The sequence below is a fragment of the Ochlerotatus camptorhynchus genome, unplaced genomic scaffold (genome assembly GCF_037179485.1).
Source record: "Ochlerotatus camptorhynchus isolate MF236.1 unplaced genomic scaffold, CSIRO-AGI_Acam_v1.1 ptg000363l, whole genome shotgun sequence".
Lineage (NCBI taxonomy): Eukaryota > Metazoa > Arthropoda > Insecta > Diptera > Culicidae > Ochlerotatus > Ochlerotatus camptorhynchus.
Genome location: NW_027040851.1, coordinates 882,965 through 908,733, shown reverse-complemented (window position 1 = coordinate 908,733; position 25,769 = coordinate 882,965). Strand labels below are relative to the sequence as shown.

The 25,769-nt window shown below is 42.0% G+C and overlaps 2 protein-coding genes across 3 annotated transcripts in view; one reads left to right on the top strand and one right to left on the bottom strand.

The window, feature by feature from the left end:
- LOC135709727 (transcriptional regulator ATRX-like) overlaps nt 1-13,681 on the top strand; it is a 92,593-nt gene extending 78,912 nt beyond the window's left edge. Inside the window, exons 2-10 of one of the 2 annotated variants that reach the window (XR_010518360.1) lie at nt 503-5,244; nt 5,430-5,605; nt 5,671-5,751; nt 5,880-5,999; nt 8,510-11,733; nt 11,811-12,063; nt 12,130-12,211; nt 12,901-13,266; nt 13,331-13,681. Coding sequence is in view for 1 of the 2 variants with exons in the window: in XM_065232100.1 (XP_065088172.1) it covers nt 503-5,244; nt 5,430-5,605; nt 5,671-5,751; nt 5,880-5,999; nt 8,510-11,733; nt 11,811-12,063; nt 12,130-12,211; nt 12,901-12,932 (8,710 nt within the window). In the remaining variant the exon portion in view is untranslated. Of the gene's footprint in view, nt 1-502; nt 5,245-5,429; nt 5,606-5,670; nt 5,752-5,879; nt 6,000-8,509; nt 11,734-11,810; nt 12,064-12,129; nt 12,212-12,900 lie in introns of both variants that reach the window. The other variant, XM_065232100.1, reaches the window with a different exon arrangement.
- LOC135709770 (uncharacterized) overlaps nt 1-20,519 on the bottom strand; it is a 69,506-nt gene extending 48,987 nt beyond the window's left edge. Inside the window, exons 1-4 of the mRNA XM_065232154.1 lie at nt 20,082-20,519; nt 19,248-19,490; nt 15,288-15,452; nt 13,725-15,225 (exon numbers count right to left, since the gene is read on the bottom strand). Coding sequence (XP_065088226.1) covers nt 13,725-15,225; nt 15,288-15,452; nt 19,248-19,490; nt 20,082-20,519 — 2,347 coding nt within the window. The remainder of the gene's footprint in view (nt 1-13,724; nt 15,226-15,287; nt 15,453-19,247; nt 19,491-20,081) is intronic.
- Nucleotides 20,520-25,769: the final 5,250 nt, after the last annotated feature.

The following is a 25,769-nucleotide window of genomic DNA, read 5'->3' as shown; positions in this document are numbered from 1 at the left end:
CGCTAGCAAATTCGCACAGATGTGAACACCTCATTAACTTAAAAAATACCGGTGGCGTTTTGGAGATAGAAACGACGCAACTTGACTTGTGCACAATAATTGAACAGAGACAAACCAGCCTGAGGGTGAAAATCTCTTTAATAAAGTAATCTCATAATAATTGGGTTTAACCGAAGACAACAAATCAAGAAGACTAGCAACTTTGCCAGAATCCAAGCGACAGTATCAGTGGTGCTGCGCTTGAGTGAAGGTGGAAGCAACGCATAGAAAAATGAGCAAATACACAAACCCTTCCTCTGAGGATGTAATCTTTGCTATCAAATTCGTTCGAAGCCTTTACCTTTGGGCTGCAGATGACGCGATTGTACCTGTCTCATAGCGTTCGTATGAGAAAATGGAAGAGTTGCCAGTCTTCTTGATTTGTTGTCTTCGATTTAACGTATTGACATATGATACATTTATCCTAGTAGTTATGCCAACCTTTGCCTTATTCCATTTTCAGGGCCACAGCCGTCGAGGAGCCTGATTTGTTCAACGGACTGGAGATCACTGAAATGGACGAGATAAACATGGATAATGGCGACGAGTACGTCTTCATTCCGTCGGACAACGAAAATGAGGATGAAAACGGATCCGGCAGCCATGTCTCGTTGATCAGTCAGTCGGTGTTCAATCCGACAGTGGCTTCCGGTGTGACCCTACCGGTGGTAAGTACGGTTAAGGAAGTCAAAACAATCGAAACGGTTCAAGGTGTTCCAGGCGTTGGACTGATGGATACGGAAAGCGATCAGCTCCTGGTTGGCATTGGCCTAGATAGTGCGTTGGTGAGAACTGCCAGCGAAGCGCGCGTTAAGGATGGAGAAATGATCATAGTGAAAAGAATAGATCTTACAGAGGAAGATGAAACAGTCAAAGAGCAAGATGATCAGAGATTCACAGTTAGTTATGATTTCAACTTAGACATGCAACAACTGCTCAACATTGAACAGGCGGAAGAGATGTCGGCGGAGGTTACTATTAAGGAAGAAATGGATATTGAAGAAGCGGTAGTAAATCTACCTGACGACGAGGAGACTGGTTTCTCCGAACAGTTAGGATCTCAGTTGGATTTGGTTGATCATGATGAGCACATTGTAGGTAGCGAAGTGATCACGCTGGATTCAGATGCAGCGGAAAGCGAGAACGAAGAAGACTGCGTCATGATGTCATTGTTGGAACAGTGGCCCATATCGATTAAGGAAGAAGGACCGGATGAGGACAGAACTCCAGTAGAAAATGACCATGCCTATACTTCTCAACCGTTGGAAGATCAAACAGTTCCAGATGCGGCAAATGTAGCAAAACCAGATGCTACAATACAAGCGTTAGTGGACATTTCCAAAAGATTTCTTGAAGAAGTTGGCCCTTCTCGTACTGACTTGGACGAAACTTTGAAAAGCATAGCTAGCATAGAAGAACAGCTAAAATCCCTTAAGGATAAGCTTCTTCAAATTGAGAAACCATCTGACGCAACTAAAGAAGGAACAGTTGAATCACCACTACCTCCACTTGAGGAGCCTACCAATGCGCATCCTTCGCGAAAGGAATCCAGCGAAATGGATGCTCTTTCGGTGGAACTATCGGAAAATTGCTCCGAAAGGCTAGAGTGTAGTTCTGTCAGTGATCTTCCTCTATTCTGCTCGGACGTCGGAGAGAAGGGAAGCGAAATTGTAGGCCAGGAAGCTGCAGAAACTAATTCTGCAACTGCAACCGCAATCGACGATACGGAAGAGCAGTTAGAGAAGAAATCCACTTCAAATTTGTCCAAGATTCTGTCGCAAAATGCCTCGGAACCGTTGGAGCATGAAAGTGAACAGGCGATGGAGTCGGATGAACCAATAGGCACGAATGAGGAACCGTGTTCAATGGAGAATGAACAAGAAGCAATGGCAAATCTACAGCAAGTATTGGGAGAAGCAATTGAGGAAGTCAGGAAAGAGGCAGAAGAATTTCAGCAAGCGGAGGATGTTGCGCCTGCAAGTGCAAAAGGAGTAACAAATCAAGAAGGTTTGAAAATAGAAAGTTTGGAAGATCTCATCGCATATGGTGAAATGTTCACCAAAGAATGCGGAAACTGGTTGGACAAAATTAACAGCAACTGTCGGCGATCAGAAGAGGAAGAAGGAGTCGTTAAGGAATCATCCCAAGCAAACAAGGAACAATTTTTAAAAGCGGAACGCTTTATGGGTTCTCTGACGAAGGATGTGCAGAGGTTAGCTTTGAAAGTTTCTTCCAAGGAGAAAAGCCGTCCTGATCGGGTAGAAGTATCCGTACAAACAGAAAAAATCCAGCGTACCGGCGCCAGTGCGAAAACCCTGAATGAGAAATACAAAAAGCGTTTACTCAGCTCGCTGGGTGAAACAGAAGTAGCGGAGCAAGGCTTATCGGACAGTGACGGCGAATCGTACGTTTCGAACGATGGGAGCACTAGATCGAGTGATGCGGGCGATTCAGACGTTTACGACGACGCTGACGATGATGAAGATGAAGCAGCATTCGAGAGGCGACAGAATCGAAGAAAATCGAAACGTTTGAGGCAGCAACTAGTGAAGGAAAATGAAACACCGAACCAGGATGGATCGGACGAAGACGAGGTACAGCCGAGTAAAAAGAGAAATGCTCGGAGGTTGGGTAGCACTGATTCCTCGCATGATAAAGCAGACAGCCCATCTAAATCGTCTACTGTCGCTACGCTAGATGACAGTGAAGAAATTGCTGTAAAGAATGAGCCTTACGTGGAGATTGACTCTGAATCACCGAGTAATAAGAGTGTCATCCACAGGCTACATAATGGCGATGACTCTGTCGAGGCAATGGACGAAGATGCTACACCAATTAAACGGGAATCGTCAATCAATTTAACACCATCGCAGAGCCAAAGTGAAACAATTCCAGAGAAGCTAGCAGAAGAGAATGATGAATCAAGTAAGGAGCGTCGTGAAGATGATGGTGATGAGCAGTCAGATAGTGAGTTGCTTGATGATGTACTAGGACAGGTGGACGATATTCTTTTGGATGTTAATGATATTCTTCCTGCAGCGGAAGGGGTAGTGCAGGACTTTTTAGTAGAGGAAGAGGTGAGAACCGAACAGGAAGAGGAACGTAGAGAGCCGAAACGAGAGGAAATCAAGAGGAAGCCAAAGAGCAGTGGGAAGAAGATCGATAGCGAAGAGGAAGATGAGGTGGAATCCGATCTGGAAGAGAAGGAAAAGGAAAAGACACTTGATGATATGACGGAATCGGAACTTGAAGAATACTACGATAACCAGAGGGAAAAGGAAATCGACAAATTGTGTAACTTGGCTAACCTGGAGGTGGCGAGAAATGCGTACCCGCAGAAGCCTCAGGAGGTGAAAAAGAAACCAGTGGTAGTTAAGAAAAAGGAACGTGTTATAGATGACATTTTGAACGAAGTTGAATTACACCACGAATCCGACGACAGTGACTCTGATACGGAGGTTTTGGAGACAGAAGAGCTGTTCCTACAAAAGTGCAATGAAAACATGAAGAATCAACTGCTGAATCAGCTGAGTAGTAGCGACACGGAACGGGACTCGGGCAGTGAGGACAGTGTGGTAGAAGCTCTTAAACAGGAAGGAGAGTATGATTCGGATGACTCGGCGGGTTCGATCTTGATGGAGAAATTTCTAAAAAGCTTGGACAAAAATCATGATGTGAGTGGCGATGAAGATGCTAAAGATGGAGAGATCCATCAAGAGGACGAAAAAATAGACGATGATATGGACTCTTCCGTGCAAACCGAAACTATCGAAGCTGACAAAATTGGAAAGAGTGAAAAAGATTTTATCGATGATTCGGATATACCTGAAGTTGATAACGAAGAGGCAATGGAAAAGATGAAAAATCATCTCAACAATATCGAACAAAAGAAACCTGATCATGTCAAGGAAATCAAGGAAAAGGAAAAACCAAAGGATGGTCCGGCCAGCGTCAGTAAAACAACTGCAATAGATCCAATCGATAAGCAATTGTTTAGTAAGAAGATGTTCCGAGAGGTGGACGAAACGCTACGAAAAGATCGTGAGCAAGACGTATTCGACAAGGAGAACGGTTCTCTAGCGGATCGTTCCGAACGAATCGGTAGCGACGACTCGGACGTGGAACTGCTGGATGTTTCCATGTTTCAGCCAAAACGTAAAATGAAAGAGCGAAAGCTAGAGGACTTTGATTTCAGTGCCAATACCAAGCGTTCAACGCAACAAACGAAACGTGGGAATCCGAAAGAAGGCGACTGCATCAGCCTTAGTTCGGAGAGCGAAGCTGAAGTCGAGGAGACTACTACTACTACTACTACTACTGAGACTGACGAAAAGGAAAACAAGCAACGGAAGATCCGAACGATGTTGACTCAAGATCAGCTGGCTGATGAAACGAAAACGGCTCAGAAAGACGAGGAAATACGACTTTCTCGGTTGAAGAAAAAGAATGAAAACCTGAAAAAGTTCTTGACGACATTCAAACCGGGACCGGAAGAGAGCAATCTCGTGTTGGATTACGATGCCAAAGTGAACAAAGCGATTTGCGTTCATCCGGAAATAGTGAAACTACTGAAACCGCATCAAAAGGAAGGTATTCGCTTCATGTATGACAATACATATGGTAGTGTGGAATATATCAACAAGAATCCAGGCTCCGGATGTATTCTCGCTCATTGTATGGGTCTGGGAAAGACACTGCAGTTGATCACACTACTACACACCGTGATGCGCTATCCGCAGCTTAGAACGAAAAGAGTACTCGTAATTTGCCCGAAAAGTACAGTGATGAACTGGAGCGATGAAATTCAGCAATGGTTAGGATCGTTGAAGAGTGGCCCTCGTTTAAAGGTATTCTACTTCCCGGATAACAGTGACGTCAACGACAAGCTGAAAGTTCTCAGCGATTGGTACTCCTCTACGGCGAGCCGCTGTGGTTGTATGCTCATCGGGTACGAGGCATTCCGAATTTTGGTAAACTACGAGAAACGCAAGCGAACGCCGTCCAACATCCTAGCTGCTAAGGCCGCCTTTGTGAAGAAGAGGGTGGACGAGTATCTACTGAATCCGGGTGCTGACCTCGTTATCTGCGACGAAGGGCATCAGATCAAAAATAAGAAATCAGCCATCAGTGGTGCCGTTTCGCAAATCAAGACGAAACGACGGATTGTTCTGACGGGTACACCCATCCAGAATAATTTGAAAGAATGTAAGTATGATTGGTCTGGACTAATAATTCGTTTTTCCTTGTACCTGGCTACAATCGCAAACTGTTGCAAGATATGATCAAGTTCTGTTCGATTTCTAACAGACCTAACAGATCCGTTTGAAGCTAGTTCAAGAGAAAGATGAACCCCTTTTCGCACGGAGCTTCTAAATTTGAAATGCTTTCAGACTACTGCATGGTAAACTTCATCAAACCGTCGTTCTTGGGCAGCGACCGAGAGTTCAGCAATCTCTATGGTAATCCGATAAAAAATGGCCAACATAAAGATTCGGACAGTCGGGCGATCAAAATCATGAAACAGAGGTCGTACGTGTTGCACAATAAGCTGTCCAGATTTGTTCAGGTATTTGATGCGATAATGAGCAAAGGTCGGCTGAACTTGTTGCTAATGTTTCCTCTAACTTTCAGCGAAGGGAGGCTGGTGTTCTAAAGGAATTTCTACCGGAAAAGTTTGAGTATGTGTTGTTCGTTCCACTAACGCCTGTACAAGTAAGTCTTGTTGTCGCTTTTGCAAGCGGAACTTTTATTTTATCATTTCAATCGGTTCTTTTTTTGATTGATGCCGACTTACAACGGCTATATCGGCTAATTGATTATACGGTTAATTTTTTTTTTAGGAAAAAATGTACGAGGTTTTCCTACAAATGAATGAATATACAACGTCCACCGGGGAGGCCGGAGAAGCTGCTAAAGGGAAAAAGTTTAAACTTCTCGCTGATTACACCTCTCTGAGAAAGGTAAGCTGGTTTTCCTATAGTGAGCGATTCAAGCATGATTACAAGCATAAGATTCCGATTTATAATAACTTGAACGAGTGGTAATGATGATAGTTCAGCCTGACTCAAGTTAGTGTATTGTTTATTAAAAAATAATGAAACGTGAAAAGTGGGCGCTCAACTTCCGAGCTAAACATACGCGTTTTTGTTACCGTTCCGTGGAAGTCGAACACCAACTAGTTTTTATCAGTGCCAATTGTGTTTTGAATTTTCTGCTCATCGCTGAGCCGGTCCGTGTCGCTGCGCGTCGAAATCACTTCGTGATAGATTTTACGAACGTGCCGGTGAAACCGGACATTGCCAACGTGCACAAATTCTGTACGGGCAGTTCGGGTCTAAAGCATGGTGAAGTGCTACGGACCCAGAACAACAGAACCCTCGGAGTTTCGATCGTGAAAGTCGTTGACCCAGCGTTGGCGTAACGAATTTGTGAGGAACACGACAACCAGGGGCCTTACTGTGGAAAGTGAAGCGAAGCATTTTTTGTATGAAAAAGTCTAGTTTCGACTTCCAAAATGAGGCCCCACCACGAGATTTCAGTCGACGGCTAAAAATGCCGAAGCCGTCATATCAAAGTAAGGCGAACTAGAATTCATTCTGAATCTGGAAATCAGGGTGACCAGTGAACCGGGAAAAGCGGGGTATTCTCGAAATCGCCGGAAAAAATATAGGATAAGGTGGGGCAGGATGGGTCAGTTAGTACATTTATTTATTTGTTTATCAAAATCAACAGGTTCAATGCAACTCCAATGATGGTTTGCTTTTTCAAACTCGTTCTTTCTTCAAGCTTTGTGCTCTCTTCGGAAAAAATAAGATTCTTAGTTTTATGGAAAACTCCATGACGATTGCGAAGAGCATTCCAGGATCCGCGAAAAATATCAAGGGAATCGAGGGAATTCAGTGAAGAGTTTTAGGAGAACTCCAAGGGCCTTACGAGAAGAATGTCCAGAGAATTCTATGGGGGATTCCGAGTCACCTTCCATCTGCATGGGTAACACTGTTTGCATCGATTGATAAAAACAATTTTAGCAACAAATAGGTCCACATTTCTAAGTGGAATTCCAAATGAATTGCCAGAAGTATTTAGAGGAAAACTCCTTCTGGGAAACATTTCAATACAATACTGAGGTGAATTGCATGGACATTCCTAAGGAGAATTTAAGCGAATTTTAAATTTAATTATTGAATAAAGCTTCAGTGAACCTTGGAATAATAATTTAAAATTCGAAGAAAATGTTAGGATGAAACCATGCAGTTAATTTCTGGCCTGTTATAAAGAAATTAAGGGACTCCCATAAATAAGAATAAAATTTAATTTAGAGGAATTCAGAAAAGAACTCTGCGAAGGAGAATGGAAATTTTTAAGAACATTCCCATAAATTCAGAACATTCCCATCATCTCCAGAGCTAATCGACAATTGGGCTTTATTTTCAAAATTGCCGACGAGTTTCGTGACCCGCTATGTCTCAGGTCACTTTACTGCTCGCTTGTGCGATCCTTATTGGAGTCAAGTTCAGTTGTTTGGTGCCCTTTCCATGCTAGCTGGATCACTATAGAATTGAATCCGTTCAACGCAAGTTTGTGAGATATGCTCTTCGTTTCCTCAACTGGCGTGACCCAACAAACTTGCCACCGTACGAGGAGCGTTGCCGTCTCCTGGGAATCGAGCCATTAGAGGTGAGACGGACGGTCACTCAAGCTATGTTCGCTGGAAAGCTGCTTACAGGTGACATTGACTGCCCAACACTGCTGTCACAGCTAAATATGCATGCCCCTGAGAGGTCTCTTCGTCAACACGACTTTCTGTTTTTGGAACCACGGAGCCGGAATTATACACAACACGAGCCAATTCGAGCAATCAGCCGGCAATTCAACAACTTTTTTTATAATGTTCGACTTCAATGTATCAGCTGACGTGTTTCGTCATCGGCTATTTGGCCTTTTCCGTACCGTTGACTGTAACTATTTAGTTTAAGTTTTATTCATTTAGACAGTAATTGTCAGTTGAATTTTTTCAATAAACAACAACAATAAAGAGTTCTGAGCGAATTTCCAACGTAAATAAAACAAACACATTTGAAGACCGAACTCAACAAATTCAAAATCTAGGAAAACTGTTAATAGTGATTCGCTGGTCACCAGTAATTTTTCTACAATTTCAAATGTGATATTTATTAGATAGAACATGCTAGAACTAATCAAACAATATTTTACAAATAAATTCTACAAACTTCACTGCCCATGATCCCATATCAGTCCCATCTTTGCTTGATTTCCTATTTATATGGGACTGTTATGCCATAATGGGCAATCCATAGCTAGCTCCATCTTGAATTCGATACACAACACATTATACTGCTCCTGTTCTGCGGAATCGAGATGCATACTTTGACCTCATACACATTAGGCTCAGGGGGACATTCGAATGGTGCAAGTTTCGGAGAGAGTCTAATTCTGTTTGAATTTTCAGATCTGGACGCATCCCAAAGTACTGGAAAAGGCATGGGAAACGGCCGTACAGGAGAAAAGTAAACGGGACGCTCGATTCCGTTTGACATCGACGCCGGATTCGGACGATGATCGACCGGATGATTACAACGACATCTCGTCGGGTGCTCTCTCCGTTACGAACGACTGGTGGCGAAAGCACTTGGAGGCAAACGACCTGGAATCTCTGTATCCGAGCGGCAAGCTGAGGATAATGTTCGAGATCCTGAAGCAGTGCCATGAGCGAGGGGAAAAGTGCTTGATCTTCTCCGCTTTCGTGGCGGTGCTAAATGTGGTTGAGCATTTCATGAACAAGATACACAATCGACAGAACGAAACGATGGCCGATGTGTACGGGTATAGCACTTTCAAAGGCCCATGGGAACCCGGTAAAGATTACTACCGGTTGGATGGCAAAACACAGAAAAACATTCGTCATCGAATGATTACGTCATTCAATGATCCTTCCAATAAGCGAACAAAGTGTTTCCTAATTTCGGCAAAGGCTGGCGGTCAAGGAATCAACCTAATCGGAGCAAATCGAGTGATCATTCTGGATACGTCGTGGAATCCCTCCAATGACCAACAGAACATCTTCCGGATATTCAGGCTGGGTCAGAAGAGGAAGTGCTTTGTCTATCGATTACTGGCGATGGGAACGATGGAAGAGAAGGTCTATTCACGATCAGTGACTAAACAGGCCATGAGCTTCCGCGTTGTAGACGAGCAGCAGATCGATCGGCATTACAGTTTCTCGGAACTTGCAGAGCTGTACAATCTATCTAAACTAGCCGATCAAGTGCGGGAGACACCAATACTGCCAGCTGATGATTTGTTAGCTTCCCTGTTGAGAAATCACCCCGATTGTGCGTTCAAGTATCACGAACATGACTCACTATTGGAGAACAAACCTGAACAAGATCTGAGCGAGGAAGATAAGCGAGAGGCTTGGGCGGCCTATGAACGTGAAATTCAAAATAACGAAAAACCTACCTATCCAGGAGGTATGGGCATGCTGCCGAATTTCATGAGTTCAATGTTCCCTGGAGGTCCAGGTGCTGGAATTGGACCGTATCCTCCAATCAACTATTCGGGACTTCCGGGAACGCTAGCCGATATGTATCGGAGTGATTTTGGATATGGCTCCGGTATGAACAGACTGATGTATCCCTACGGCAGCCCGCCGTTCCCAATCGTGAACGATCCAAGCTATTCATCGATCATGGGGAAATCTCCGTACCAGAATTTCAGTCTGCCAGGATCTTCAAGCAGTTTGCCGGACTTTGGATTATCAGCCGCTATGAACGGTCAAGGGTCAGCGGGAACGACAAACTACAACTCTACGGTTGCTCTGCAGAGTCTATTGGATCTGTATGCCAAATCTATGTCCAACGCAATGAGTTCCAGTACAATAACGACGGCAGCGGCAACATCTGTTTCTCCGAGTACATCGACTTCCGCAGCTGGAGTATCACCCTATAATGCTTTGAGTTCCTTGAAGCAGTTCAATGGTTTTCCACCAATATCTCCCATCGCTACACCCATGCCTCATTCCTCTCCGCAATTACCCCCTCCGAAAACATCACAAAGTCCTAGCAGTGCTTCCGGAAATGCTGCCCTGATCAATATGCTCAATGAGCAACCTATGCCAATGTCATCCGCTGCGTCATCTGGACCATTTTCCCACCTAAACTCTCCCTTACCTGCTCCTTCAATTCATATACCCCGGAATATCCCTAGTGCAGTAACGACCACAAGCCCAGCGACCTCCTCGCCAGTATTATCCACCTCTTCAACAGCTAAGGCAGTACCTCTCTCCTCTACACCTGCACTAATCGTGCCGCAACCTCCGCCAAGAGCCAGCGCATACAAACCACCGGAATCGTCCAAAAGCATAAACCCCAAACCAGTACCTCTAACAACTACGATCGTTGCCAGCGATGACGACGATGTCGATGATGACGGCATCCCACGGCCACACATTATAGTGCGGGATCCGTTATCGATCAACGCTAGTAGCAGTAAATCTCAACAAGATCAGGAGAAAATAGTCAAAAAGATCAATATGGGTATCGTTTACCCTGAGGAGAAGAAAAAGGATCAATCCAAAGACATCATGCTTAGTGCGAAGAGCATAACAAACCTGGCGAAGCCAACAATCGCCGTCAAAAATGTAGAAAGCATGAAAGCAGTTCCTCCGGTGGGTTCCAAAACTTCTTCGCCTGTGTCTGCAATGTCAAGACCTGGTTCCTCAGGCAGTAAACCGATCCGAGCATCTCCGGTACAAAATCCTTTGACTACACTTCCGAAACCACACCAAGCATCTAGGCAGCACCAGCATCAACACCCACTAATTCGTACTCCACTGTCAGGCTCATCCCCAGTTCTCAGCATTAAGCAATCTCCTTCTCCAAGGCAACAAGTTCCCGTCATAACAAGCGCCAAATCGTTACAGTTGAGTTCTCCCAATTTAGCGGGAGGAAGTTTCAGTGCACAAACACAAAGAACATCAACCTCGTCCAATAATACTTCCAGTGTATCTCCAACTCCGAATTCAACTGTTCCTCGAGGCGTAATAGCTGCACAGCAATTACGTGAACTGCAGCAACGAATGAACCAGGCTGGTGCTAACAACAGCAGTAGTAATATTAGTAGTAGCAGTAGTAATGCCAGCAATCCCGGTCATTTGGTAGTGGCTAGAACGAAGAAAGCAGTTTCCCAACTGGTATCGAGCAATCAACGACTCGCGGGTGCCAAGCAGCATGGAGCGCATCCCATTGGCATATTTGCTTCCCCTCCAGGTACAGTTCTGACTAACCAAAAACAGACAAAGCCAGCCATTGGTTCTACTACTACTACTACTACTGCTACTACTACTACTAGTGGTAGTAGTAACGCCACGGCCGGAAGGATGAACAAATCTCCCCTATCGGACAGTGTCAGTATAACGAAAATCACTAGCGCAGGCCAGCGGATAGCGATGAGCAATCCACCGTTGATGAGTTCACCCACCACAAATATCAATAATAACAATAGTTTGGCCACTATGAGTCCCACCTTGCTGGGAACGAGTTTGGGTCGAAAACAGGACTTGGTCATTACAAAAACAACTCCCGGTGCGGCGACCGTACGGAAAGTGATTCCAGGACCGAATATGGTTGTAAAAGCACACAGTGGTCTCACCGCTCCACCGACGAAGCGTAATTTGTGAGTTATTGTAACAAATCCAGCTGATTTATCGGTTCTGCAACAGGAATTTCATCGTATCTTTTTCTCTCTTGCAGCCCCTCGATGACACCAAACTTGAAGAGTGGCGCAACGACCGGATCGGCTCAGTTGATCCAATCCATATCCAGCGGCGGCGTCGGAGGTGCAGTAAGCTTACCGGCCGGTATTACTAGCAACAGCATAACCGTTCGAAAGCGGAAAGCTACGGAACCGACCCTGATCGATAGTCTGAAGGCGAAGAACAATTCCATAACGATCAGCGAGGTTCGGTCAATTTTTCAACCACCGGTGGCCAAGAAGCCCAATCAGGTATGAATGCGAAAGTGGTTCTTCAAAGACGACGCTTGACTGATGTTTGTCATTCTTTCGCAACAGGGTCTGCCAGTTCAAGCGCAGAAACGGTTCGGAAGCGGTATAACGATTACACCGCGGAAGCCCACTCCTCAACAGCAACAGCGTAAGTTTCCGTAAGGGTTGTAACTACGATGAAACCGGTCTTCGTAAAATTGAAGCGGCACGTTTTCCTGTATAAACAAACTGTCGATAGTGTGATCGACACAACGAGACTTACAACTGCTGCTACCGGTTCCGACAACGTTTGTAACTGTGCCTTCATCGACTAAACCAACACGGACAATCAAAGTGGGTAACTCACAGACTGAGTCAAGTTGACTGAATTTCTTTATTCGGTATGAATTTCATTGATTTGCCTTATGAAAAATAATAAAAAGGAGCAGACTGGAACCGAACCACGGACGTTGAGATTACGGGTCCGGCCTCATGACATTCTTAAGTCTATTTGCCTCAGTGTACGAATTTTAATCACTTTCGTAAAGAGTGAATTGCACTAAATTCATCAACAGTATTCCGAAATGATAGACCAACAAATGCTTCATACATTATTTTATAGAATTCTGTTGCTGAAAAAATCAGAGGCAAATGAAATGTGATTTTCCATGCTTGGCTTGGCTTGGTGAGTAAATCCAATTTATACAAAGTGAGTAAAATTAGTCTGAGAAGAAAAAAAAAGAGATTCAGTCAATTTGACTCAGTATGTGAGTTACTTTGATTGTCCGAGAAGGCTGGCCCAAAAGTGAAGGATGTGTTCGTAAGATCAGTAAATATCGTTTTTCTTTTTCATTGCAGAAAACATTCTTGAGGTAGTGGAAATTGAATGAGCTCGAAAGCTATCAACTGACGATTATCGGTAGATAGTGGTTTTTGTTCGAAAAGCACCAACGAAATGTGGGAGCCATCAGTGTCATTTAACATTACTTGAAACAGGGTTACAACGTTATTTTTTTTTTAATTATTTTGCTTTCATTATGAGAAGAAGCTCTGAATGTATACCAATTGAATGGAATGTTTGCAAAAATGTGCTTGAATGTGTGAATGTGAAGCACAGGACAGAAAACTCGCTACAAGTAACCAAAATCATACAAAACGTAAAAGTATAGTTTCTATAATCCGGGGAAGATTTATGTAATGTGTTTTAAGAATCGAATGAGGAAGGTAAAAATTCGCACAAGACTAAATACAACGAGGGTTATAATTTATCAGGATTTCTTTTTTTTAGTCGTGCATCTAACGAAGATCCTTCATGTGTAAGATATTTTGACAAGACAAACAAGTGGAGTTTCGGTTATGTAAATATATGTAATTATTATGTAATAAACTATTTATTTACCCTGGAAATGTATGTACACGTATTTTTATCGAGATCAAAGGTAAAAATAGTAGGAAAACAGCTACACTAAAACGATAGCTTTTATTCTGCTTGTTCCACTCTCAAAGGTGAGACTTAATTTTGTGTACATAACAGTCACTTTTTAAAAGGCAATAATCCACAGTGTACATTTTGTTAAGTAGCATTTGTGATTCTACACAAAATTCATGATAATAAACCTAATTTATCTTGTGATACGTACTGGCGCAAGCAATGATTACTTGTTCTTCGAAATCCAATTAGCAAAAGTGTCGCTTACGATGCTTCTTAAGATACCGTTCGTGGACAAACTTCTTCTCGCAAATGTCGCACTTGGCGTCCCGTTCGGTGCCGTGACTTTTCTCATGAATCAACATATTCGGGCGGTTCGAGAAGCCTCGATTGCAGAACCGACAGGCAAACGGCTTCAGGGAACTATGCGTCAACAGGTGGCGCTTATATCCAGACGCGTGGGCAAACTGCTTCGAGCAGTATTTACACTGGTACGGTTTCTCTCCGGTGTGAACCCTGGCGTGCACCTCCAAATAGTTGGGCGTTTTGAATCGACATCGACACACGGGACATTCGTACTGTGGCTCGCGTTCATGCGATGGATTTTCGTGCAACTTGAGATGCGTCTGCAGATTACCCTTGCTGAAAAATGTTTTCAGACAGATGGAGCATTCGAACCGCTCGCTTTGGTTGTGTACTTTCTCATGGTTAGTTAACGAACTTGGTTGCATGAAGGTTTTGCCACAACGGGAACACTGATATGGACCGACGACTTCCTGTTGGACACCGTTGTGGAATTTCCTTTCATGAAAACGAAGCATGATTCGCTTGACGAAGGCCTTATCGCACTGCTGACATTTATACAATTGGTCCATATGGATGTAGGTCCTATGTCGGGTGAAAGCGTCCTGGGTTGAATATCTACTGAAGCACGTCCCACATTCAAACGGTTTTATTCCTTCCAAATCATCCCTCCGATCAGGTTCATGCATCTGTTTGGAATGCTGCCCGAGTTGTTCTCTAGTGGGAAATTTCTGTCGACATCCACAGCACTGGTTCTGAGCTAGTTTTCGAACCATCCGAGGTCGCTTCTCAGCAAAGCGCTCTCGTAAGTGCCTACTCAAGGATGCTTTGTTCGAGTATCGTTTGAAACAAATCTCGCATTCAAAGGGTCTCGATTCATCAATCACCCGATCATCCGCATGTTCCAAACGCGAATGCTCCTTCAATTCGTCCACAGTATCGAAATCTTTTCTACAACCACAACATCGACTGTCCGCAGATTCTTCCTCTTTCAGCACACGCACCTTCGAACCGATGGCACCCAACCGCTTGTGTCGATTCAGGGATGTTTTCTTGAAATATCTCTTGAAGCAAATGTCACACTGGAAAGGCTTTTTCGAAGCGTCACTAGATCTCTCCGGCACGTGGACGGTTGCGATGTGTTCGGCAAATGCTGTCACCGTTTCAAAATCCGTACGGCAAGCGCAGCATGTCGTCAAGGCATCCGATTCAACCGGATCAACGATTGTGGCATTTTCAACCTCCGAATGATCAGTTTCTGAAGCCTGAACGTCGCTGTCGTTTTCCGAAGGAACATTGTCGAGAACCTTAGCATCGTCCTCTTTTTCCCTACAAGCGGTTCGGAGTTTCCCATCAGATTCTCGACACTGCTTTGCCAAACTGTACGCGCTTAACAGACGTTCGGTACATCGTTCACAGCAATTTTTGGGAAGCGAATCTTCATTTGGTATCTAAAAAAAAATCGAAAAATCCACATAAAGGAATATAGAAAAAAAACAAAGCTTTAAATTACCACTACTCCACTGCAGGACGTTATTAAATCTCCAATAGTGGAAACATCTTCCACTTTGAAATCGAGTGGAATAAGTTCACCTTCTGCTTCGCTGAGACAGACACGGCACCAGGCGGAAACATTTTCCGGGTTTAGTTCTTCCATCTTCTTCTTCTTCTTCTTCTTCTGGTTATGGGTGTTGTCAAAACAACCCACTGATAAATGGCACAGTATTTTCGCTATAACGCCAGTCGGTTTTTCATTGGGAGTAGCTTTTTTGTTTGTGTTGTCATTTGAATCAGTGCATTACAATCTTATAGCATTATATGTTTAGACTGATTTCCTTAAGAAACTTACATATATCTTTCAGAGTATCAATGTTTTTGTCATCGTATGCTTCTTGGATTGAGTAATATTTATCAAGGTTGTGTTTATCTCTGGGTATTAGATATTTTATACAGTGGAAAATTATGTGTTCAGAGGTGTTTAAACAGTCGCATAATTGGCAGTACATCTCATCTTTAATTTTCATCCTGCTGAGCCAGAACGGCGAATAATCGTGACCGGATAGCAGCCTGTTGAGTGTTCTTACTTCGGAATTGGTTAGCGGCAGGTTGTGGTACCATGATTTCAAATTTATTCCTGTTTGAAATTTAAAGAACTTCCTTCCTTTGCCATGTTCCTGTGTGTAGTTAACATACCATTGTTGAATATTTTCAGTGATATCGCTTTTAATCCAATTGATGGCATCGTGTGGTAATATCCGATTGTTGGCTATTTCTTTCGTATGGAGTGCAGCTTTCGCCAGTCTATCTGCAATCTCATTTCCTTCCAGGTTCACATGTCCTGGGATCCATTGGATACAGGTGTTACTTATTGATGCTTTTTCAATGATGGTATGTATAACTTCGTCTCTTTCAGTTGATTCAAGTTGACTTTTTATGAATTCGCATCCCGACTTCGAATCGGTGAGAATTACAGCATTTTCGATTTGATTCCTTTCCACGTATTGTAACGCCACTACAATTGCTTCTAGTTCCGCTGACATCGTACATACAGTGTGTTTCAGCTTCAAGCTAATCTTGCATTTGTTACTCTCATCGAAAATACCCACGCCGCAGTGTTCGTCGTCCTTCGACGCGTCCGTATAGATTTTCCGGCAATCCTTATATGGTCCGTGTATTTTCCCCAAAGCTAGTTGTTTTAGTGTTTTTGCGGATGTGTTCCTTTTGGTCCATGGCTTATTGTCCAATTCGGTTTCGACTCGTATGGTTGTTGAGATTGGTTGAATCAATACTGTATGCGTGACCTCGTTGAAGACATGTTTGTAATCCTCGAAAATCTCTTCTTGGAAAGTTAACTTATGTGTTGTTGCATCGTTGGATACATTCAACTTTTGTAGTTGTGACCAGACCGGAGTCAGAAATTGTGCGTGTCTCACTATTTCTTTAGCCGTTATCAATTTTCTACGAAATTGTAGGGGAGGTTGGCTAGCTATAGCGCATAAAGTATTAATTGGTGTGGTTTTTGAACATCCTGTAATCTTTCTCAAACACGTGTTGTTGGTTATCGTGAGTTTTTCCAGGCTACATTTCGATGTGTTTGCATACACAGAAGCACCATATTCTAAGTAGCTTCTTACTATTGCATTGTAAAGAAGGCTTAGAGTTTGTGGGTGACCACCACACTTCGTGCTGCTTATTACCTTCAGCATGTTGATTCTGTCAGTAGCGCGACTCTTAACTTCTCTGATATGGGCTCCATATGTTAGCGATCGATCCAGTGTAACTCCTAGATATTTGTAGGTGTTTACTGTTTCCAAGTCCGTGTTTCCTATACTCAACTTTAATGATTTTTTGTTCCATTGAAATAGCATGACTTTTGTTTTGCTTTTGTTTATTTTCAGGTTCAGTTGTTCCGATTTCTCCTTGAATTCATCTACAAAAGTCTGCGCCCGGTGTTGCACAGTTTCAACGTTTTTACCTTTTACGATTGCCATGAAGTCATCAGCATATTGAACCAAAATCACTCCATCTGTTGTTCCATTGTGTAGTTGTGCCGTGTAGATGTTGAACAATATTGGTGACAAGACATCCCCTTGAGGCAGTCCATCTTTTACTTTCCTTTCTAGATGTTGTGCGCCTACCTGTATTTGAATGGTTCTGTCGAGGAGAAAGTTTACTATCCAGCTTGTTAGTTCCAGTGGAGTACCGTATTCGTAAAGCACTTGTTCAAGTGTCCCTGTTTTAACGGTATTGTATGCATTAGACATATCTATGAAGATCGCCGCTGCAACGCTACCTTCTCTTTTAATAGAGTTTAGGCTGTTGATGACGTAGTTCAGACATGTAGTAGTGGAGTTGTGCCTTCGGAAACCAAAAGATGTTTCTGGTAATATTGCATTACTCTGTATGAATTGATTTAGCTCAACTAAAACTGCCGTATTGATCATTTTCAATGAGCAGTTAAGCATAGAGATCGGCCGTAAGTTGCTGATAATTTCTGGATTTCGTCCCGGTTTTGGAATTGCAATCACTTTAATTCTGTTCATATTTTCATCAGTTCTTCCGCATTTCCACATTCTATTGAGATCCTCGATTACGCTGTCTCGAACATCAGATTTTAAATTTCTCAGCATTTCATAACTGAGACAGTCCGGGCCTGCCGCAGAGTGTTTTTTCTTCTTGTTCAAAATTTCGTACCATTTTTCGACATTCAATATGTCATAGGTTGCCTTCGCGCTGAAGTTTGCATCGTAATTGTCACTAAAAGGGAAGTTATCATTCAGGAATTGAATTGCTGCCTCTTCGTCTTCATGTGCGATCGTGGGCTGATTCCGTTTCTTCTTTTTTCCGGTTAAGTTATTTATTTTCCTCCACAATTCTTGGCTGCTCGTACTTGGATCAATTTCTTTGACATAGTCTTCAAACTTCTCTCGCATGAATTTATTTTTGCTCTTTTTGAAAATTCCTTCACGTCTTTTCATCTCCATTAGATCATCTAGTGTGCCACTACGGTTGAATTTGGTCCTAGCTTCGTTTTTACTTCTCCATGCATCTTCTATTTCCGCGTTCCACCAAAACTTTGGCTCATACCGGTTCTTCTGCTTCGCGTTTATCATAATTCTTCTTGCCTCCTGCTGTAGTGCTGCTAGTCCTTTCACCTGATTCGTGTCCAGCTTCCCTACTTCTTCCATAACTTTCTTCCGGTTGACGAAAAATCTGTTAGGCGATACTTGATCGTTCGAGATTGCTATGTGTATAATTAGATGTCTACTGCCTATTCCGTATTGCAATACTTCCATCTTCGTATCTTGAAATAGCCCCGGAGATACCAGAACTAGATCAATTACAGAAGGCTTTTTGTTTAATTCCGCTTGAATAAATGTCGGATCGCCATTGTTCATCAAAATTATGTCCTCGTCATTGATGATGTCGAACAGAACTGCTCCTTTTGCATCCGAATGATGTTGATCCCATAAATGGTGGTGTGAATTAAAATCACCTCCGATTAATACCTTTCTGAAACCTTCAACGCATTTGAACAGTTTCGTCAAGAAGTTTTTCAATTCGTACGCCGATGTGCTAGGTGCAACGTATATCGAAATTACCGCTAGATCCATTTTGGTTATATATCTGCCTACACATTGTATATTCTCCGTCGAATCTAATTCAATTTTCCTACTTTTAACTGCTTCATGTACAATAATCATTGCACCTCCATACCCATCTAACCTTGAACAATAGAAATTGTTGTAATACGGAATTTTGTATTTGGTATCTTCGTATTCTATTTTAGTCCAACATTCTGAAATTAATCCTATTGTGTATACTTCCTGTATCATTACTCTGGCTAACTCTGATTTATTTTTATCTAGACTTTGTATATTACACTGTATAATCTTACATGCCATTTCTGTTGTTAATTAGCTTTATTGTAATCAATTCTTTGTTTTATGCTACTCTCAACCGACTGGCTTACCTGTGCTAGTCCTGCGTGGTCTCCGTTGATCTGATCTTCTTCATCATCATCCATACTGAGCACCTCCTGTGACGTGTTAAACTGCTGTACAGCTTCATGTGTCTTCTGTGCTGCTTCTCGCATGTGGTTAAGTTTCCACTGGAATTTTTCGAATTCGTCTGTCTTGTAGCAATTGAACAGTGCCACTCCGTTCGTGGTTTGTTCATGATCCGTTTTTCGCTTCTTGTCGTAGATAATTTTTACCTGTTTTCCGATGTTTTCCGTGTTCGTTGCTTCTCCTGACGATCGCTTCGGTGTGTGCACTTTTCGGTTTCGCTCAATCTGTCTTATCTGGCTTTGGTTGCTTGTGAGTTGAGATACCTTCGCATACGATTTAGATAGCGTTGGGAAATCCTCAATGTTTTCCAACAGGCTAAATTGGTTTTGGGTGTAAATTGGATATTGTTCTTGCGCTTCCAGTGCCGTGAGGTTTGTTTTCGCCATTATTACTTTCAGGTTGTTCTGTCGCTCGCGTTCGGGGCAATTAGCATCGCCTGATTTGTGACCTTCCTGTCTACAGTGTAAGCATCTTGCTGGCATGGTGCATTGTCCATATCCTTGTTCATCGTGATTTCTTCCACATGTTTCACATCTCTGTCTAGATCGACAGTTGTTCGTCCGGTGATTATATCGCAGACAGTTTTGACAAAAAACTGCCTTGCTAACAAATGGCTTAACTTGATTTGTACAACAGAACATTCGGACTTCCAATGGCAACTGATTGCATCTGAATGTCACAGCGATCCGTGTGGTTGGGATTTTGTTGTCATTCTCATACTTATGCAGTCGTGTTACACTCAGAATTGGCATATTGCAGGTTATATTTTCAAAGATTTCCTCCGGTGTCATCTCCAATGGAACTCCAGTAACAACTCCTGCTACCGTCATGAAGTGCTTTGGAATGTACGCCTTGTAATTTTGTGCCCGTAGTGTTTTGTCAGCCTGGATTTTGTTTGCCGTTTGTGGAGTTTTTACCAATACCAGCACTTTGTTTTTTCCCATAATTTTGAGGTTCAGTACGTTTACCTTGTATTCCTTCGTCTTCGTTAGAATTTTACCCACTGCTAGCTTGTTAATTTGTGCGTCGTCACGATTTTCGTTCAGCTGAACGATCACCCTGTATGGTCCGGTGTCTGTTTCGTTGTATTCGTATGTCAGCCATTGCTTTCCATTAGAACCACTTGGTATCGTTCCGCCTCCGCCTCCTGGATCCGGATCGCCCGGTCCAGTCATTTCTCCAATCTTTCTACTCACAGGTCTCCTTTCAAAGAATTCGCTCCTTTCAAAATAAAAAACTTTTCTTCAATCGGAATTACAAATTTTCACCTCAGTTCGATCAGCAATTACAAAATGTCCGCTCAACACAACACGTGTAAACTCGCCGATGGCTTAACCGCGAATGTTAGTTCTTCCATTTGAGCGTCCAATCCAGATCCAGACCTTTTGTTTATATTTGCACTGTTCTCTGTGCTGCTGTAATCAGCTGTTCGTGCTGTCAGTCATGATCGAGAAAGACCCGTCGAAGCAACCCAGTAAGGCTCTGAACCATTTGGTGGATTATTTTAACTTTTGGTTAAAATTTGACAGATGAAAAGTTATCGATTAACCCTGCTATCCGAGCATGGTTATTTCTGACAAACAAGAAGTTAAATTTTGACAACCGTGGCTCGAAAACCGGTCGATCGACAGCACGGGGATTTTCGAACATAGAAAATAACTTTCGAAATGTCACTTTTAACCACGAGTTAAATTTAACTCGGCAAATGGTTCACAGCCTAAGAATGCCGTCGGACGAACTAGCTGCTGTCGGGCTGGAGAGTTACTCTTCTCTGCTTTTCGCGAGTGGAATTGCTCGAACTGAGCGAAGAAGAGAGTAGAATGCAAAGTAAAACGAAAAAAATGAGAGAATAAGCTGTCGTGCTCCTGTCATGCAATATTACAATATAGGGGGAACATGTCAGAAGGGTATAACTCGAAACGTAAACAATAACTTTGCACGTCGATTTATCTTGAATGACCACACACCCACGAAATCTGACTACACTAGCTCATAGAACAAACATTTCCCTGTCAGATGATTTAGTTAGTTTGAGTGGGTGTGTTGTCATTCGTAAGAAACCGACGATCCAAGTCATTGTTTACGTTTCGAGTTAGACCCTTCTGTCATGTTTCCCCTGAATAGCAAAATTACTTATTCGTTTTACTACGCTTTCAATATACGACATAAATCGAGTACGAAAAATTCACTGAACAACTCTGCGTAGCTAGCTCTTAAGCTGGGTTTAAACAAGGCAAGTCAATTGATCAACTCAGTTGAATTCAACTGACTTGAACGCGAATTGAACGTGTAAACCATGCCATTCAACTGACTTGATCAACTCACTTGAATTGAAAAAAGTTGAACCAGGCTCAACTTTTCAAGCCAATTGAATTCAACTGAGTTGATCATTTGACTTGCCTAGTCTAAACCCAGCATTAAGCTCTTTATTTCGAAAAAGATTGTAAAAATGTCCGATAAAAGCGATGTTGACGAACTCGGTGAAGCTGGACCCAGCAGCAAAAAACAAAAAACTACGCATAGTGATGATTTAAACGGTATGCATTCATATTAATATATATCTACATTTTATCGGTTTTTGAAACATATATTTAAAATTCTCTTTTAGACCCGAGTGAAGTTATGCATTTTATACTACCGAAATGCATACAAATTCGCCGAATTGAAACTCCAGAACGTAAGTTAATGACAACGTTTTAACCTTTGCGTGCCTAACGTCTAAATTTGCATAGTCTTCAAAATGCAATTAGCTCAAAAAACATAATTTCTCAATCTTTTTCTTTACAACAAAATGCATTTCGTCGGGAATCTATTGAATTTTTTGAATCCATCTGAAAACATTTGGATCAATACATGGTTCCGGAGTTATTCCGGTTCCCGTTGGGGTCACTTTTGGTCGGCATTCGGCTTTACTGTTCTGTAATAAGTATACACACGATGAACATCATGTTTTCTCTCAAATGATGTGATTGGACCAATGGCAGTTGTACTGAAATTCCACGGTCACATTGGGCTTCCCGGAAATGTTGCTGTGTCCCCGGGGAAGTGGCCAATTCTCGACAAGAACCAAAACCTATCGTGCGACATATTAAACTTCATGATTTTACAAATTTTGGCCGGAAATGGTCTTATTGAAAGTCCATGGTCACACTAGCCTTCCCGGGCATGTCCTGGTGCCCCCGGGGAAGTGGCCAATTCTCAACAAGAACCAAAAGCCATCGTGCGACATATCAAATTTCATTATTTTACAAATCTTGGCCGGTAATGGCCTTAATCAAAGTCAACGGTCACATTAGCCCTCCCGGGAATGTTCCGGGGTCCCCGGCGAAGTGGCCAATTCTCGACAAAAACCAAAAGCCATCGTGCGACATATCAAATTTCATTATTTTACAAATCTTGGCCGGTAATGGCCTTAATCAAAGTCAACGGTCACATTAGCCCTCCCGGGAATGTTCCGGGGTCCCCGGCGAAGTGGCCAATTTTCAACAAGAACAAGAACAAGACCAGGAGCTGCTGTCGAATTAGCATCAGTGCTTCAAGATGGCGTCACACATTGATTTCCGGTCTCTAGACGTCATTTCGATTCCAAAAATATCCATATTGATTCCCAGTTTTTTTGAAACCGGAAACTGCCATCTTGGATTTCAAGATGGCAACTGCCATTGATATCCGGTCTGTATAAGTCTTCCCGAATCTAAAAATATCCATATTGAAGGGTACTTGCTGGTATTTCCCAGTTTTCCTACAACCGGAAACCGCCATCTTGGATTTCAAGTGGGCTTTGACATTGATTTCCGGTCTTTATACGTCATCCCGATTCGAAAAATACCTATATTGAAGGATTTGTGATATATACCAGTTCTTCTATAATCGGAAGCCGCCCTCTTGGATTTAAAAATGGCATCAAACTGGTCTCTAGATATCACCCCGATTCCGGAAATACCCATATTGACAAGACAATGCAGAAATGTATGGAATCAAGCATGACCGGAAGTACGTAAATCGATTTGCAAATTTTAATGACTTCACAAAACTATATCGTATTTCCTTGAATAATTTCATTATGTTATTACTTCTCATCCTTTTTTATCGTTATTCAATTATTTTTATTACTTTATCCCTAAATAAATAAAGGTAATACTGACGAAATAATTAAAAAAATTGAACAGCTCGGTAAGTATCACTGATTTTTTTTTTATATGGTCTTTAGGGTGAGTCAACTTTAAAACCCCATACTTCTCATTGCTTTTTTATGTGTATTAAGGTCTCTATGCTAAGTGGATGCTAAACGAATGCGGTTAGGATGTGGATTTGTGGGAGAATATCATAGTTTGTATGGGATTTGACATAAAATTGACATTAACATTCAAAAATTCAAAACTTGCTAAATATTGGCCAAGGATACTTAGGCTAAGGCTTAGTGCTTGGCACATAAATTCAATCTCTTTATACCTGTAGGTATAAAACAGGGGCCTCCCTTAGCTCAGTCGATAAAGGCTGCGGCTACAAAGCAAAACCATGCTGGAGACGGCTGGGTTCGAATCCCGGCCCGGTCGGATAGGAAAATTTCTCGACTTCCCGGGGCTTAGCGTATACTTGCCACACAATAATACACATGCAAAAATGGTACAGGCTAAGAAAGCTCTCAATTAACAACTGTGGAAGTGCATCTAGAACACAAAGATGAGAGCAGACAAAAGCTCGTTAAAGAGCGTCAAAGCCATATAGAAGAAGAATACACCTGTAGGTTGCGCGAAGCACTAGGCTTAAACCGCTCTTAAGTAAATTAAGAACAACTTATTGCTTTAAGAGCTGAATCGTTTTGTAGTCTTCAACAAAGTCGTTGTCTTTGGGTTTTTGTTGCATTTAAAATCACCCCAAAATATGATGTTTTTTTGTATGTGGATAAAAAATATTATTTCACTCCATTTAATCCTGATTTTTTTTTATTATAGTCACTTTAACACTCTTGGGCCCGGGGGTTAAATTCGAACTCGTGACTTTGGCGTGAGAGGAATGGATGTTAACCACTACGCCGGGGTCACCCCTCCGGATTTATAATGTATTTACAAATCAACTCTTTCTCATTCTAGTGATGTTCATACATTTTTTAAATATCCATGGAAGTTGTTGAAAAAAAAATCATGTTTGAATAGTATGTTTTTTACACGTATACTCAACGCACCGCGACTGCTGGAAGGTTTATCTATTTTTGATTGTAATACAGGTAGATGAATACTTTTATTTCGATTCTTCCAAAAAAAACTTTGAAATTCTCCCTCAAATTCAAATCGTAGCCAAATTTGTATAATTTTGGCGCAATTGTTGAGGAGCTTAATATACATGAAATATAAAATAGCTGTGATCCACTATGCATATTTGACACAACCTAATGATAATATCTGCAACGATCTTCTTTTAAAACTCATCCCAAAGCAACCAACCAAAAATCCGGTGAATTACTCTCACAATAGTATACATCGAAATGACAACAAAGTAATTTTAAAAGCGGTCAGTGAATCGACTTATTATAAAGTTCTACTAAATAGAATATATCAATTACTCTGGGATGAGTTTTTGAGTAGAGCAACAACCGATCGTTTTTTTTTTTGTAATGATGTATAAACTGAAAAATTTAACGTAATGTTTGGTTCCAGACAAAAAGATAGACATCATAAACTATAACTGCGTGGGCGTTAAGCGGCTGGTTGAAAATTTACAAAAATCAGTGGATAAGATTATGAAAATTGTTATGCCGAAAACAACGTCAATGAGAGTAGAGTTCCCACTTAGCGATGACGCTGATTTAAACAGACTTGAAGAGTTAAGCAAAAACGCAGATGTGGAGGCAGTACTCCAACAAAAGTTCTCATCGTTATCTAACAAATCAGCGTATGATTTGTTCCGTGTAGCGGTGCAAAACATGTTCCAGAATACAGGTCGACATACGTGGAGTGGCCGCACAGCGTATAATGCTCTCCATGAAGTTTTGGCCCAACCTGCAGCTGAGCTTCACGTTATAAGCATATTGCTAGGTAAATTAAAATATTTCATATTTCAGGCGTAATAAAGATTTATTTTTCCTCTTCATCGAATTGTTAACATTGCAGTGCCATACCAATAACTATTTCGATTTATTTTTATTTTATTGTTTAGATACAGCAATCTCCAAGTTCCGGATCGACCGGAACACTGCAGTCGGTGAATTCGTTAAAGCTCTTAACAATTTTAACGAAGCGGCAACTGCCCGTAAGAAACGGAACCAAAATCAGTGATGTGAAGAAAAGCCTTATATGCTTTTTTATATTTTGCAACTATTTAAAATGCCGTGTAATCATCCAACAACAATAATATGATAAATATCATTAAATTAATAACTTCTTTGTGCAATGTTATATTTTGCAACTTTTTAAAATGCCGTGTAA